Raw genomic sequence first — 13,561 nt, forward strand, 5'->3', positions numbered from 1 at the left:
GAAAGGTTTATTTAGATTTTGCCTTGAGTCAGTTTTGGAAATTTATTTGTTTTAGAAATGTGTCCATTTTATTTTATTCAGGTTACCTAACTTGTTGCCATGGTCATAGTCTTCCTTTGTTATCTTTTTATATTTATGTGAGGTTGGTAGTAATGAAACAGACAAAATGACTTAACTCTCGCCATGGGTATTTCTTGAGAATAGAGCACTGTTAGTTACTGGTTAGGTATTGTTAATGTTATTAAGAAGCATTTTTTATAAACACTTTTAATGTTTATTTTTCCTTTAAATAAGCTAAGATGTTAAGGGCTAAGGGAATTTGATTCCTTACCTGATAGTTGTTGGACCCTTTCTTTGTGCTCAGTTGTTTTGAATGGAGAACTTTCAGCCAAGCAGCTTTCTTTGGGCAGCTAGTCAGACCTCCCTCCTCGCAGCCCTGTTCCTTGGATGCTTTCAGTAAGCTACCCTACAACCGCAGCTGTACTACTCTGGCTCTAGAAGGCACTATTCTATCCTTGACTATTGCAAATAGCTAGTGCCATACTTGGTTGTCACAAACCTCAGTGGACTCTGAGCAATTGTTTTCACTCAGGCCATTGTGGAAATGATGCTGGCAACCCAGCAGATGGGGAAAATGTAGTCCTTCATTTGCATGAAGGGCTGTGCTGTGATTGATACAAATACCCTTGCCACACACCCTGAGCTATTTGGTTTGCAAGTCAACTTAGTGATACCCTTATGTACTCCTTGGTCCATTTAAAGGCTATTTTATTTTATTTTGGTTTTTTGAGGTAGGATCTCACTGTAGCCCAGGCTGACCTAGAATTCACTGTGTACTCTCAGGTTGGCCTCAAACTCACAGCCATCCTCCTACCTCTGCTTCTCAAGTTCTGGGATTATAGATATGCACCACCATGCCTGACTTTTAAATTTTTAAAAAAATTTATTTGCCTCTGTGTGTGTGTGCATGCATGTACCAGGGTGTCTTCCCATTGCAAATGGAATACCATTTGTCTGACACACCACTCCTGTGACCAGTTCTATATAGGTAGTTAGGAATAGAACCTTTGAACCCAAGGCCAGCAGACTGTACAAGAAAGCCTTTTAACCACTGAAGCATCTTTGTCTTTAAGTGCTGAGCCATCTCCTCAGACCCTTAATAGCCTTTTCTTTTAAAAAATATTTTATTTATTTACTTATTTGCAAGCAGAGGGATAGAGAGAGTGAGTGTGTGTGTGTGAGAGAGAGTGAGTATGGGTGTGTTAGGGCCCCTAGCCACTGCAAATGAACTCCAGATGTGTGTACCACTTTGTGCATGTGGTTTATGTGGATACTGGGGAATTGAACCCAGGTTGTTAGGCTTTAAGGCAAGTACCTTAGATGCTAAGTCATCTTTCTAGCCTAAAGCCTTTTCTAAAGTGATCTTGTCCTTATTTGTTTTTGTTTGATTTTTTTTTTTTTTCAAGGTAGGGTCTTGCACTAGCCCAGGCTGATCTGGAATTCACTATGTAGTCTCAGGGTGGCCTTGAACTCCTGGGGATCCTCCTAGCTCTGCCTCCCAAGTGCTGGGATTAAAGGCATGCACCAGCACACCTGGCTGCTTGATCTTTTATAATTAGCAGAGCAGGCTAAGTTGGCAACATGAAGAAAGCAGCAGCAGAGTGGTAGCAGTGGTAACTAATGGTGGCAGTGGTAGTGGCAGCAGCAATGGTGAGAGTGTGGCTGGAGAGTTCCAGAGAACATTGAGGGCAGAAATGATGTGAAGCAGAAATTACAGGGCAGAGATAAAAGACTGGTGGCCCCAATAACTGGAAGAATTCCAGGGAGATATTAGTCTTTAAGAGTCATGGGTCAGGGTTGGAGAGATGGCTTAGCGGTTAAGCGCTTGCCTGTGAAGCCTAAGGACTCCAGTTCGAGGCTCGGTTCCCCAGGTCCCACGTTAGCCAGATGCACAAGGGGGCGCACGTGTCTGGAGTTCGTTTGCAGAGGCTGGAAGCCCTGGCGCGCCCATTCTCTCTCTCTCCCTCTATCTGTCTTTCTCTCTGTGTCTGTCGCTCTCAAATAAATAAAAATTAAAAAAAAAAAAAAAAAAAGAGTCATGGGTCCTGAAAGTCTAGGCCTGAGAGCTGTAACACTAGTGTCTGTCGAATGCCAAGGATTCTGATGCTCTGGTCAGCAGAGTTCTAATACTACTTGCTGTAGGAACCGAGGACCCAACACTTGAGGCCTGTCCAGAAGCTGGAACACTAGAAGGCACTGTTGCTGGAAACTGTTGGTGCTCACTGCTGCTGGAAGCTGATGATTACAATAGTTGACAAGTATCTGGGCTATGGGTGGTTCAAGACCACAGCAAGGAGTTTCCAACAAGAATACCCAGAGGAATAGCTCTAGCTTCTAAAGCTTGGAGCAATAGGCCTGTAGCTCTCAAAGCTTTGTGTGTATGTGTTCATGTATGTGCCATGGTGCATGTGAATGTTGAGGTCAGTGGACAACTTCAGCATGTTCTCTTTTTTTTAAGTTTTAAATTGATTTTTATTTATTTGTTTATTTGACAGAGAAAGAGGGAGAGAGAGAGAGAATGGGCACACCAGGGCCTCTGGTCACCACAAATGAACTCCAGATGCGTGTGCTCCCTTGTGCATCTAGCTAACGTGGGTCCTGGAGAGTCAAACCTGGGTCCTTAGGCTTTGCAGGCAAACGCCTTAACTGCTAAGCCATCCCTCCAGCCCCAGTGTGTTCTTTTATTTGAGGTCTCTCATTTCCCTTTGCCTGTCTAGCTGGCCTTGTTCATCTGGAGGGGTTCTTCTGTCACTGTGTCCCTTCTTGGAGGCATGCTGGTATTACAGACACCCACCTACAACACTCAGCTTTTAAGTGGACTCTGGAGATCTAAATTCAAGGACTTATGCTTGCCTGCAAGCACTTTATCCACTGAGCCATATCCCCAGGTTTTTTATTTATCTTTAAATCTTGTTTAGGTCTAGGAATTTCTCAGCTAGCATCTATTCAAATTATTTATCTCTTTTTTCTTGCTTGAACTATAGTATAATTTTTCATTTTGTCTTTTATTTTTGCTAACCTACTTTTCTGTGCTTTATATTTTTTATCGCTTTGGTGCATTCTAGGTTTTTATCAACATGTCTGTTTTCTACTACATTAAATCATTTTTAAGTTACACCTCATCTTTAAATAATATCAATTTTCAATCTTAAAAAATATTTGTATATGCATGTTTATGTGTATGTATGTATGTATGTATGTGTATATGGACATGTGTAAGGCATGGGACATGTGTGGAGGTCAGAAGTCAACAGTGGGGTGTTTCTCTTCTTCTCTCACCTTCATTTAAGCCAGGCTTACTCTTTTTTTAAATAATATTTTAATTTACTTTTTTTTGCAAGCAGAGAGAGAGATAGTCAGAGAGAATGGGCCCATTAGGGCCTCTAGCTGCTGCGATTGGTCTCCAGATATATGTACCACTTTGTGCATCTGGCTTTTACGTGGGTACTGGGGAATCAAACTCAGATCATTAGGCTTTGTAGGCAAACACCTTAACTACTAAGCCATCTCTTTAGCTCCCAGAATATTTCTTGTTTTATCTCTACTGCTGCTGCTTCTTGTGAGCTTGTGGAATCTCCTCATGCCGCCTCTCATTGCCATAGGTGTGTTGGGATTACAGATGCATATACCACTTTGCATCTGTCTTTACATAAGTATTTTTATTTATTTATTTGAGAGGGGGGTGAGGGGGGGCAGAGAGAGAGAGACAGAGAGAGGGAGAATGGATGCGCCAGGACCTCCAGCCACTGAAAATGAACTCCAGACACATGTGCCACCTTGTGCATCTGGCTTACATGGGCCCTGGGGAATTGAACTGAGGTCCATTGGTTTTTCAGGCAAGTGCCTTAACCACTAAGCAATCTCTCCAGCCCCTCATATGATAAATTTACTCATACAAATAAATGCATATATAGTTAACACAATTCTTACAAGCTCTGTGGATTTTACCTAATGTCAGATATAGGTTTTTAATATAGTATTATTGTTATATAAGATGTCAACATTGAGGATGACTGAGTGGATGTTACATTGTTTTTTTCATATTTGTTTCCTGTAACACACACAAAAATGTTTAACTGATGAAAAAAAATCATTTACCCAAGTTTTTCCATTTACATTAATTTTTTTTCCAAACCTAGGTCTTACTTTGGCTCAGGCTTACCTGCAACCCATTCTGTAGTCTTAGGCTGACTCAAATTTATGGCAATCCTCCTACCTTTGCCTCTGGAATGCTATGATTAAAGGCATGTATCACAATGTCCACCTTCCCTTTACATATCCATGTAACTACTTTTGAACATAATTAGCTCAAATTGAAAATATGAAGAGGGAAATTTCTTAAAGCCCGAGTCATTCATTTTCTAAGTTGAAAGATCTTTTAAGTACTTTGAAATTTTAAAAATATTTTATTTATTTATTTGAGAGAGAGAAAGAGAGAGTGGGCACCCCAGGGCCTCCAGCCACTGCATATGAACTCCAGATGCATGTGCCTCCTTGTGTATCTGGCTTATGTAGGTCCTGGGAAATCGAACCATGGTCCTTAGGCTTTATAGGCAAATGCCTTAATTGCTAAGCCATTTCCTCAGCTTGAATTTTAGTAAAAAGCCACCTCTTCCAAGTATATTGCATTTAAAGATTGCAGTACTATTAATAAGTGTCTACATCAACCTTGAAAAGTAGCCTTCCATAGATGCCACATTCAGGAAGAGAATGTGAAGCAACCTATGTGGGCCAAGCGTTCCTTTCCTGTAACGTGAGGAACATAGTCTTGAGGAGAGTGTTATTTAGGGGCAGAAAAAGAGTATGTAAAAATACTCAGTTCCCAGAAAAAGCCTCAGCTTTTTGAAAGAGAAATAGAGTAACACCATTACTGCTAAGTGTTTGTGTATGAAGGTTGAGTATGAATGATAACACAATTGTTATTTAGTCTTGAACCTGGAGGATTATGAGGTACAGGTTGTTACATTTTATGGGAACTATGCTTTTATTGGAAGAACTTGGGTAAGGGATTTTTTTTTTTTTTTTTTTTTTTTTTTGGTCAGTTGAACCTTTTTTTGTATTCCAGGAAACAAATACGAACATGGAGAGTATTGTCAACACTGAATCCTCATCACCTTCCTTTACTCTTCAGAGATCTTCTTCAGAGACAATAGTTTCTATTCAGCTACTAGACTTTAAAACAGGTTTATTGGAAGCATTAGAAGAACTGCGTATGAGAAGGGTAAGCTTCTCCTTTAAAAACATTTTACATGAAAAACTTTTTTTTTTAAGGACAAAAGCAAAAATAACCTGTTGCTTAGAAAATATACAGTCTAAATAATAACAAGAGGGTAGGGTAGGTTAAGTTCATATCATGGAACTGAAGATTTGGAAACTATAACATAAAATAATCCTGGATCTTCAGATTAAATACTTGATAAGTCACTGGGAATGCAGTGATATTATTTTAATTGGCCACCATGGTGGATAAAGAGAATAGCTTTTGGGGAGATGACATTGTTGCTAATAATTGTAAGATTGGTGCTTATGAAATGATTACCTAACAGTCAAGCACCACATGAGTAGGTAATAAATATATGTACTAGGTATTCTGAGTTCAAATAACCAAATGTGTGTATTTTTTAAAGTGGTAGGACTGGAGAGATGGCTTGTCAATTATGGCATTTGCCTGCAAAGCAAGCCTAACGACCAGAGTCCCATTCCCCATTCCACATACAAAACCAGAAGCATAGTGGCACATGTGTCTGAAGTTTGTTTGCACTGGCTAGAGGCCCTGGTGTGCCCATTCTCTCTTTTTCTATCTCTTTTCTCTCTATCTATCTCTGTTTGCAAATAAATAAATAAAAAAATATTTTTTAAGGTGGTAATTCTTGATATTGTCTTTGAAAGAAGGAGAGCTATCTGGCATAAGAATTATAAAAATATTAGTTTTGGGGCTAGAGAGATGGCTCAGACTCAGTAGATTAAGAGCATGATCTGCAAGCCTGAGCACCTGAGTCTGAATCTCCAGACTCCAGCATAAAAGTTATAAACTATTGTCCATTTTTCTTTTCATTTCATTTTGTCCCTTTCTCTTTCCCCTCCCCTCGCTTCCCCTCCTCTTTCTTTCCTTCTTTCTTTCTTTTTTTGGCTTATTGGAGATAGGGTCTCACCTTAGCCCAGGCTGACCTGGAACTCACTCTGTACCCAGGCTAGCTTTGAACTCATAGTGATCCTTCTACCCCTGCTTCCAGAGTACTGGGATTAAAGGCATGTGTCACCATGCCCAGCTATGGTAGTCTTTTCTAATCCCAGAGTTTCAACAGTGAGAAGGGAGGAAGAGATAGAAGACTTTCCTGAAAGCTCATAAACTAGCTAGTTTGGCAAATGCAGTAGAGAATGAGTGGAGGTGGAAGGTAAGGATGGACACCCAAAAGTTTTTTTCTGACCTCCACATGTATGCAATGGTATGTACATTAGTGTGTGCACACAAATTAACATATACATACCAAAGAAACTAAATTTATTTAAAATATTAGTTTTAATAGTATATCTATCTGGGTATGGTGACATATGCCTCTAATCCCAGTACTTGGGAGGCAGCAATAGGAGAATTGCCATGAGTTCAAGGTCACCCTGAGACTACATAGTGAATTTCAAGTCAACCTGGGCTAGAATAAGAGACCCTACCTTGAAAAACCAAAACAATAAATAAATAAATGATAGGATTATCTATATTATGCAAGTCTCCTTAAAAAATATCCCTAAGATTGCCTTGATGTAAATTTGAATATGAGGGCTGGAGAGATGACTTGGTGGTTAAAGGGACTTCCTTGCAAATCTTGACTTCTGGCTTAGGTTCCCCTGTACCCACAAAAAGCCAGAGTGGTGCATGTGTCTGGAATTTGTTTGCAGTGGCAGGAGGCCCTGGAATACCCATGCTCTCTCTCTCGCATAATAAATATTAAAAATTTTAATATAATATTGTTAACTCTGCACAGGATATATTGCAGCTTGTTCTGGAGAGAAGGAAAGAAACAGCTGGTGCAGCAGACTTTAGGGATGTGTTCACTAGGCCATGGTCAAGAAGATAAACACAAAGAAGCACTGGAAGATTTGATGACTTGACAGTAAGCTGCAAGTCAGAGCAAAAGACATATGGAAGAAAATAACACCAGCATTGTTCTGGGACTTAAAATCACTGGTTTGTTATAATGACATTTCATACTATAATTCTCATTCTATGTAAAAGATGCTAGCAAAATCTGTTAAAGAAGAAATTTTTGCTGGGCATATTCATACATGCCTTTAATCCTAGCACTTGGGAGGCAGAGGTAGAAGGATTGCCATCAGCCTGGACTAGAACAAGACCCTACTTTGGAGCCCCCCCCCAAAAAAAAATCTTGCTGAAAAAAAGAAAAAGCTCATCTTTCCTAAGTAAAACATTCTGTTTATTATGTTTCAAATCTTTTATATTGGTTTGCTTATATTTCCAACTTGGATAAGCAAGCTTCTTTGAAAAGTTTTTCTGAGAGGTTGGGGTTGTAACTCAGTAGTTCTTGCCTAAATAAAATTTCATACTGCAGTGTTCATCCTATATAAAAACTACTGAGTATTAACAAAAATCTGTGTAAAGAAGAAATCTTGCAGGAAAAGGGTATCCTGGATAAGCATTATATTTATAAAGAAATACAAATACAAACAATATAAAGCCCTAGGCCAATTTCCAGCCCTGCATAAACCAGGCTTGGTGGTATATGTCTGTGATCATTGCACTCAGGGGGTAGAAGCAAGAGGATCAGAAGTCCAACATCATCCCCAGCTGCATATTGAATTCAAGGCTAACTTGCCTGATATGAGACTGTCTCAAAAAACGAATCTGAAATATTTAGGGTTAGCCATGCCCTGTTTTTTTATTTTGAAATATTTCAAAACTTTCATTTTAAAATTTATCTTTCTGATCCTACTTATATGCTCAACCTCTCACAATAGTGTTCTTCTTCTCCTTGATTGGGAAAGCATGGATTCATTAAACAGACATAGATGCTGATACATGTTTTTCAAATAGGAACTTTTAGTTTTTTAGTCTGAATCCTTTGAAGTATGCCAGAGGCAGAGTTTGCTACTCTTCCACTTTCCATATTGGTGTAAAGGTAAACAATTCTCCTCAGGTATTCAGAACAGCTTAGTTTTGTTATAGCTGTACTGTAGGAAATCCTATGATGATATGTCAAATACAGATCCATTCTAAATGCCTCTAAGCAGTGTACTTAAGATAGGAGGAATAATGTTTCTTTGTTAATTTAATTTTTAAAAATTTATTTGTGTGTGTGTGTGTGTGTGTGTGTGTGTGTGTGAGAGAGAGAGAGAGAGAGAGAGAGAGAGAGGGAGAGAGAGAGAGAGAGAGAGAGAGAGAGAGAGAGAGAGAGAGAGAATGGGTGCACCATGGCCTCCAGCTGCTGTAAATGAACTCCAGATGCATGCACCACCTTGTGCTGCTGGCTTATGTGGGTCCTAGGGAATCAAACCTGGGTCCTTTGGCTTTGCAGGCAAGAACCTTAATTGCTAAGCCATCCCTCCAGCCCAGGAATAATGTTTTAAAATAACCAAATATAAGAGTATATACATTATTTTCAAGGATATTCCTTATTGAAAAAGGAGGAGCTTTCTTTTCCTTAAAAGGGTTTTTTTTTCCCCATTGGAAGAAGGCAGAATTTGGTTTTCATATATACCCTGATGACAATACCTTATCATGTCTCCCCTACCTCCTTAAGTTGCTTTTATGAGTTTCTTAAGGCTTATGTGTGGTGTGCATATGTGTGTATATGTATGTGCATGTATACATGCACCTGTGTGTACAGGGGTTGGAGGATAGATAACTGGTATTGGGGTCTTCCTCAATCACTTTCTACCTTATTTATTGAAACAGGATCCCTCACTGAACCCAGAGCTCACCTATTCAGCTAGTCCAGCTAGCCAGCTTGCCCCTGGGATCTCTCTGTCACCAGCTTCTGAGTGCTGGGATTCCAAGCATGTGTCACCATGCCTGGCATTTATGTGGGTTCTAGGGTTCTGAACTTTTATATATTCTTGCTTGCACAGCAAACATTTTACCAAATGAGATATTTACCGGTCTTTTATTGTAGCATATGTGAAAGTTAGCTAATACAAAAATTTGGTACCAGGAAGTAGGGCCATTGTTGTGATAAACCTGACCATGTGGTTCACAGGACTTTGGACTTGGTTTACAGGAAGCATGTGGAAGAGCTTAGAATTGCCTTACAGTGCTGTCAGCAGAGTTGAATAAGTCATTTCTGTGGGAGTTTGGAAGAGCAGAATGTCAAGAGAAATGCAGACAGTGGAGGTTCTGCTCCTGAGGTTTCAGAGGGGAGCAAATACTTGGGAACTGGGCCAAAGGCAGTTCATATGAACTTTGACAATGAATTTGAATTTGTTTTGTGTACTTGAGTGAAGCTTATTTCAAAAGAAATGGATTCAGGGCTGGAGAGATGGCTTTGCAGTTAAGTGCTTGCCTATGAAGCCTAAGGACCTTGGTTCGAGGTTTGATTCTCCAGGCACATTAGCCAGATGCACAAGGGGGCACACACATCTGGAGTTCATTTGCAGTGGCTGGAGGCCCTGGCATGCCCATTCTCTCGCTCTCTCTTTCTCTCTCCCTCTTTCTCTCTCTGTCACTCTCAAATAAATAAATAAAAATAAACAAAAAACAAATGGATTCGTGTTTGACAGGAAATTTCAAGGCATGATAACCTTTATAGTGCAGTGTGGTTACTGCTTACTGTTCTTTTTTTTTTTTAAATATATTTTATTTATTTGAGAGAGAGAGAATGGGCGCTCCAGGGCCTCCAGCCATTGCAAACAAACTCCAGATCCATGTGTCACCTTGTGCCTCTGGCTTATGTGGGTCCTGGGGAATCGAACCTGGGTTCTTTGGCTTCATAGGCATGTGCCTTAATTGCTAAGCCATTTCTCCAGCCCCTGCTCACTGTTTTTACTCAGATCTATAAGGAGAGAGCAAAAAGGTGTGTAAAATGTGAAGTCTGGTGTGTGAGCAAGGACTAGAATAGTATAGATGACAACGATCTGTAATTGTCAAAGAGAAACCTCATCCTCTTCACTCAAGGCCAACTGAGTCCAACTTGAAACCCAACGATTTTAAGAGATTCATATTGCTCTGTTCCTTGTTCAGTGCTCCTAAAGTAGTTGGAATGCATATTGTGGCCAACAGAGTTTGTCCTGAACTGTAAAGAGTTAAATATTTCAATGGTTTTAGTAAAAATAAATAAAACACAATAAACATCAAAATAAAGTCAAGATTTATTTTTAGTCTCCTAACTGGCTGTCATTACCTAACTGTACTGTAATTAATACAAGAAGATATTGCTCATTTTTTTCTTTATGTATCTAAATTGGTAATGCTAATATTTGAAAGCAATGACATGTTTTAAATTAATAAAGATACAAATCACCATCTGAATCAAAAAAATAGTTGCTGTAAAAGTTGGAGTGATCCTCCCTTCTTCTCCAGGGTCCTATAGCCCAAGTTGGGCTCAGACTTGCTATGTAGCCCAGGATGGCCTTAACTTCTGATCCTCTTGCCTCTACCTCTAAGTACTGGAATTATAGGCATATGCTATCATGTTTGGTTAATACAGTGCTGGGGATTGAATTTAGGCCTTCAAGAATGATAGGTAACTATTCTTTAGCTTTAGACTCAACTTAATTCTTTTCTTTTTCTTTTTTCCTTCTTTCATGTATATATGTTTATGTGTGTATGCATCTTTGTATGTCTGTTTGTGCACACACATGTCTGTGTGGTTGCACATATGTGTGTGTAGGCCAGAGGTTGACATTGTTTTTTTTCTCGATTGCTCACTACTTTATTTACTGAGGCAGAGTATAGCAGTTTTCTTCTTGCTGGGACAGATAACCTGACCAAAAGTAGATGGAAGTAAAGGGTTTATTTCAGCTGCCAGCTTCATCATGGTGGGAAAAACATGGCAGAATAGTCAGCTGGGGCATCACATCTTGTCACAACAGTAGGATGGAAGTAGTCAGAGTGAACTACTTCTGAACACTTAGTGGGCTGGACTAATAAACTTCAAGGTCTTCTCCCAGTGATATACTTCCTCTAGCAAAGGCCTTGCAACTTTCCCAAATTGTCATGAGCTGAGGACCAAGTATTCAAAATATGTGAGGCTATGGGGGATATTCCATATCCAAACCACCACTTGGAATTTCTCACTTGAACTCAGTCAGAGCTTTCTGATTTGGCTAGTCCAGCTAGCTGCTTGCCCTGGTGATGCACTGTCTTTACCTCCTGAGTGCTGGGATTACAGGCTGGCTGCTTCATCCATCTACATTCTCTATTCTCATCCATCTACATTCTATATCTCTGTTCTCTACATTTACACAGCAACTGCTTTATTCACTGAACCATCTTCCCAGCCTCTAGATGTCATTTCTGATAAATACTCAGACACATTCATAGACTAGCTAATAAGAAGTAGAGATGAACAAAAACAGTACAGGTGTGACAAATTCCACATGCTTAGGATTCATGTAGTTGGCACGTTATATGAGTAGGGAAGAAATGTGGGGCTGGAGAGCCTATATCATACTGAAAGAAATTAGAAATTCAGCATTCACCATTAAATATATTAGATTCTAAAAATTAGAGGTGGGTCGAGAGTTTTTAAACAGTATATTTCTGATCCAATTATTAGTATGGTGGGGATAAAAGACCTCTACTATGAAGGCTTTAGACTATTGTATTAAAATATGCACTCATTTCATAACCTTTCTACAAGTCATTTCTTTTCTGTAAAAATTATTATTTTTTAAAAATTATTTATTTATTTATTAGAGAGAGAGAGAGAAAGGGTGGCCAGGGCCTTCAGCTACTGTAAATAAACTCCAGATGCATGTACCACCTGTGCATCTGGCTTATGTGAGTCCTGGGTCCTTTGGTTTTGCAGGCAAGCACCTTAACTGCAAAGCCATCTCTCCAGCCTTATAAATCATTTCATGATCTGTACTTTAAAAGACTGCAAATTTATTGAGTATAATATGATATGGAAATTAATGACTATAATGCTGCAATATATATGTTTTGTATTGTGATCCAATTATAAACAAAATACTGTGGTAATTTAGTTTAAAAGTATATTAAGTTTGTTAAATATCTCAGAAGGAGTAAGTCCTTGAATTCTAAATAAACAATAAATAAGTCAGTAGAGGTTTGTGTATCTAAAGTAACAATGATTTACTAGAGAAATTATGAGGGAAAGCTGGCCACGTAATGGTATACTCTATGGTAAATAAAGCAATATTTCAATTCCCCATAAAATTAGTAGAATTGCTCGTGAATGGAATCATATCTCTTTTTAATTATTGTCACTTACAGAATGCGTATCGCTATGTTACATGGAAAACTGATAAAATAAATGTTAGCCACATTGCCCAAAATAGCATATAACTGTTTCTACTTAATTAGGATTTTATTTTCATACTATCAAAATTACTTGTTTTAATATTTTTATTTTTTAGCACTCATTTTTCTTTTAGCCATCAAACAACTTTTAAAAGTTTTAATAAAAATTTCTGTGAAATTATTGATGAGAGAAAATATATTAAATTTAGTAAGAAAATCCTATCTATAAGTTCAATAAAGTATCCCAGAATATAGAATTCTAAAAGTGTTTATTTTTTATTAGATGCCTTAGGACTACAAGGATTTAAGTGTTTCTACAAAAACAATAAAAGAGGAGTAATTTGATGGTTTATTTACTCTTTATAACCTTTAGAAAGTGTCATGTTCTTTTAAAGTGCTTGCTTCAGGCTGTAGTTTACAAGATGGGCTGTGTGTTGGTCAGACCTCTTCAGTTCTTGACCCTGAACAGATTTAGAACAGAGTACATATAGCAAGCACATGTACAAGAAGCCCAAACTCTAAGTGGCTACTTTTATTCTCCTTTTCAAACTTACTTAATCTACTTCCAATAAAATTACTCAATTTAGTTTCTTATGTTGTCTCGTAAAATATGGAGTATTCTATTTTTTCTTGGTCTTATAGCTAAAAAGTGTTCAAGATAAATATCTAATATTCACGAAATAGCTTAAAAGTTCATTAAAAGTCTCCTTTTAATAGTATTTAAAGCATTTTTCACATTAGTGAATTTAATCTCTTATGAAAATTTCTGTCATGGAAAAATAGTATTAAAACATGTATAGCCATTTTTAAATTCTTCTGTTTTTCATGAAACAAATATTTTTTTTTATCTTAAAATGTTCTACCAAAAGTCAGAATTAACTTGTATATTTGGCATAGTTAAAATGATTTTGAATGGTTTTTGTAAACTTCTGTGGGATGTGAAGGTTGAATTTTGAAGTTGCTGGAGGTGTGTACATAGCAACCCATGTTATCCCGCAATCACTCTCTTGTTTGTTTTGAGACAGGGTCTCATGTAGCCGCAGATAGTCTGAAACTCACTATGTAAGC

At 38.3% G+C, this 13,561-nt stretch overlaps 1 protein-coding gene across 1 annotated transcript in view; it reads left to right on the forward strand.

Annotated features, from left to right (window-relative positions):
- The first annotated feature begins 5,140 nt into the window (after positions 1–5,140).
- Ccdc73 (coiled-coil domain containing 73) overlaps positions 5,141–13,561 on the forward strand; it is a 134,584-nt gene continuing 126,163 nt past the window's right edge. The window contains exon 1 of the mRNA XM_045156599.1: positions 5,141–5,281. Within this exon, the coding sequence (XP_045012534.1) occupies positions 5,141–5,281 (141 nt within the window). The remainder of the gene's footprint in view (positions 5,282–13,561) is intronic.

Source organism: Jaculus jaculus, chromosome 8 (genome assembly GCF_020740685.1).
Source record: "Jaculus jaculus isolate mJacJac1 chromosome 8, mJacJac1.mat.Y.cur, whole genome shotgun sequence".
Taxonomy (NCBI): Eukaryota; Metazoa; Chordata; class Mammalia; order Rodentia; family Dipodidae; genus Jaculus; species Jaculus jaculus.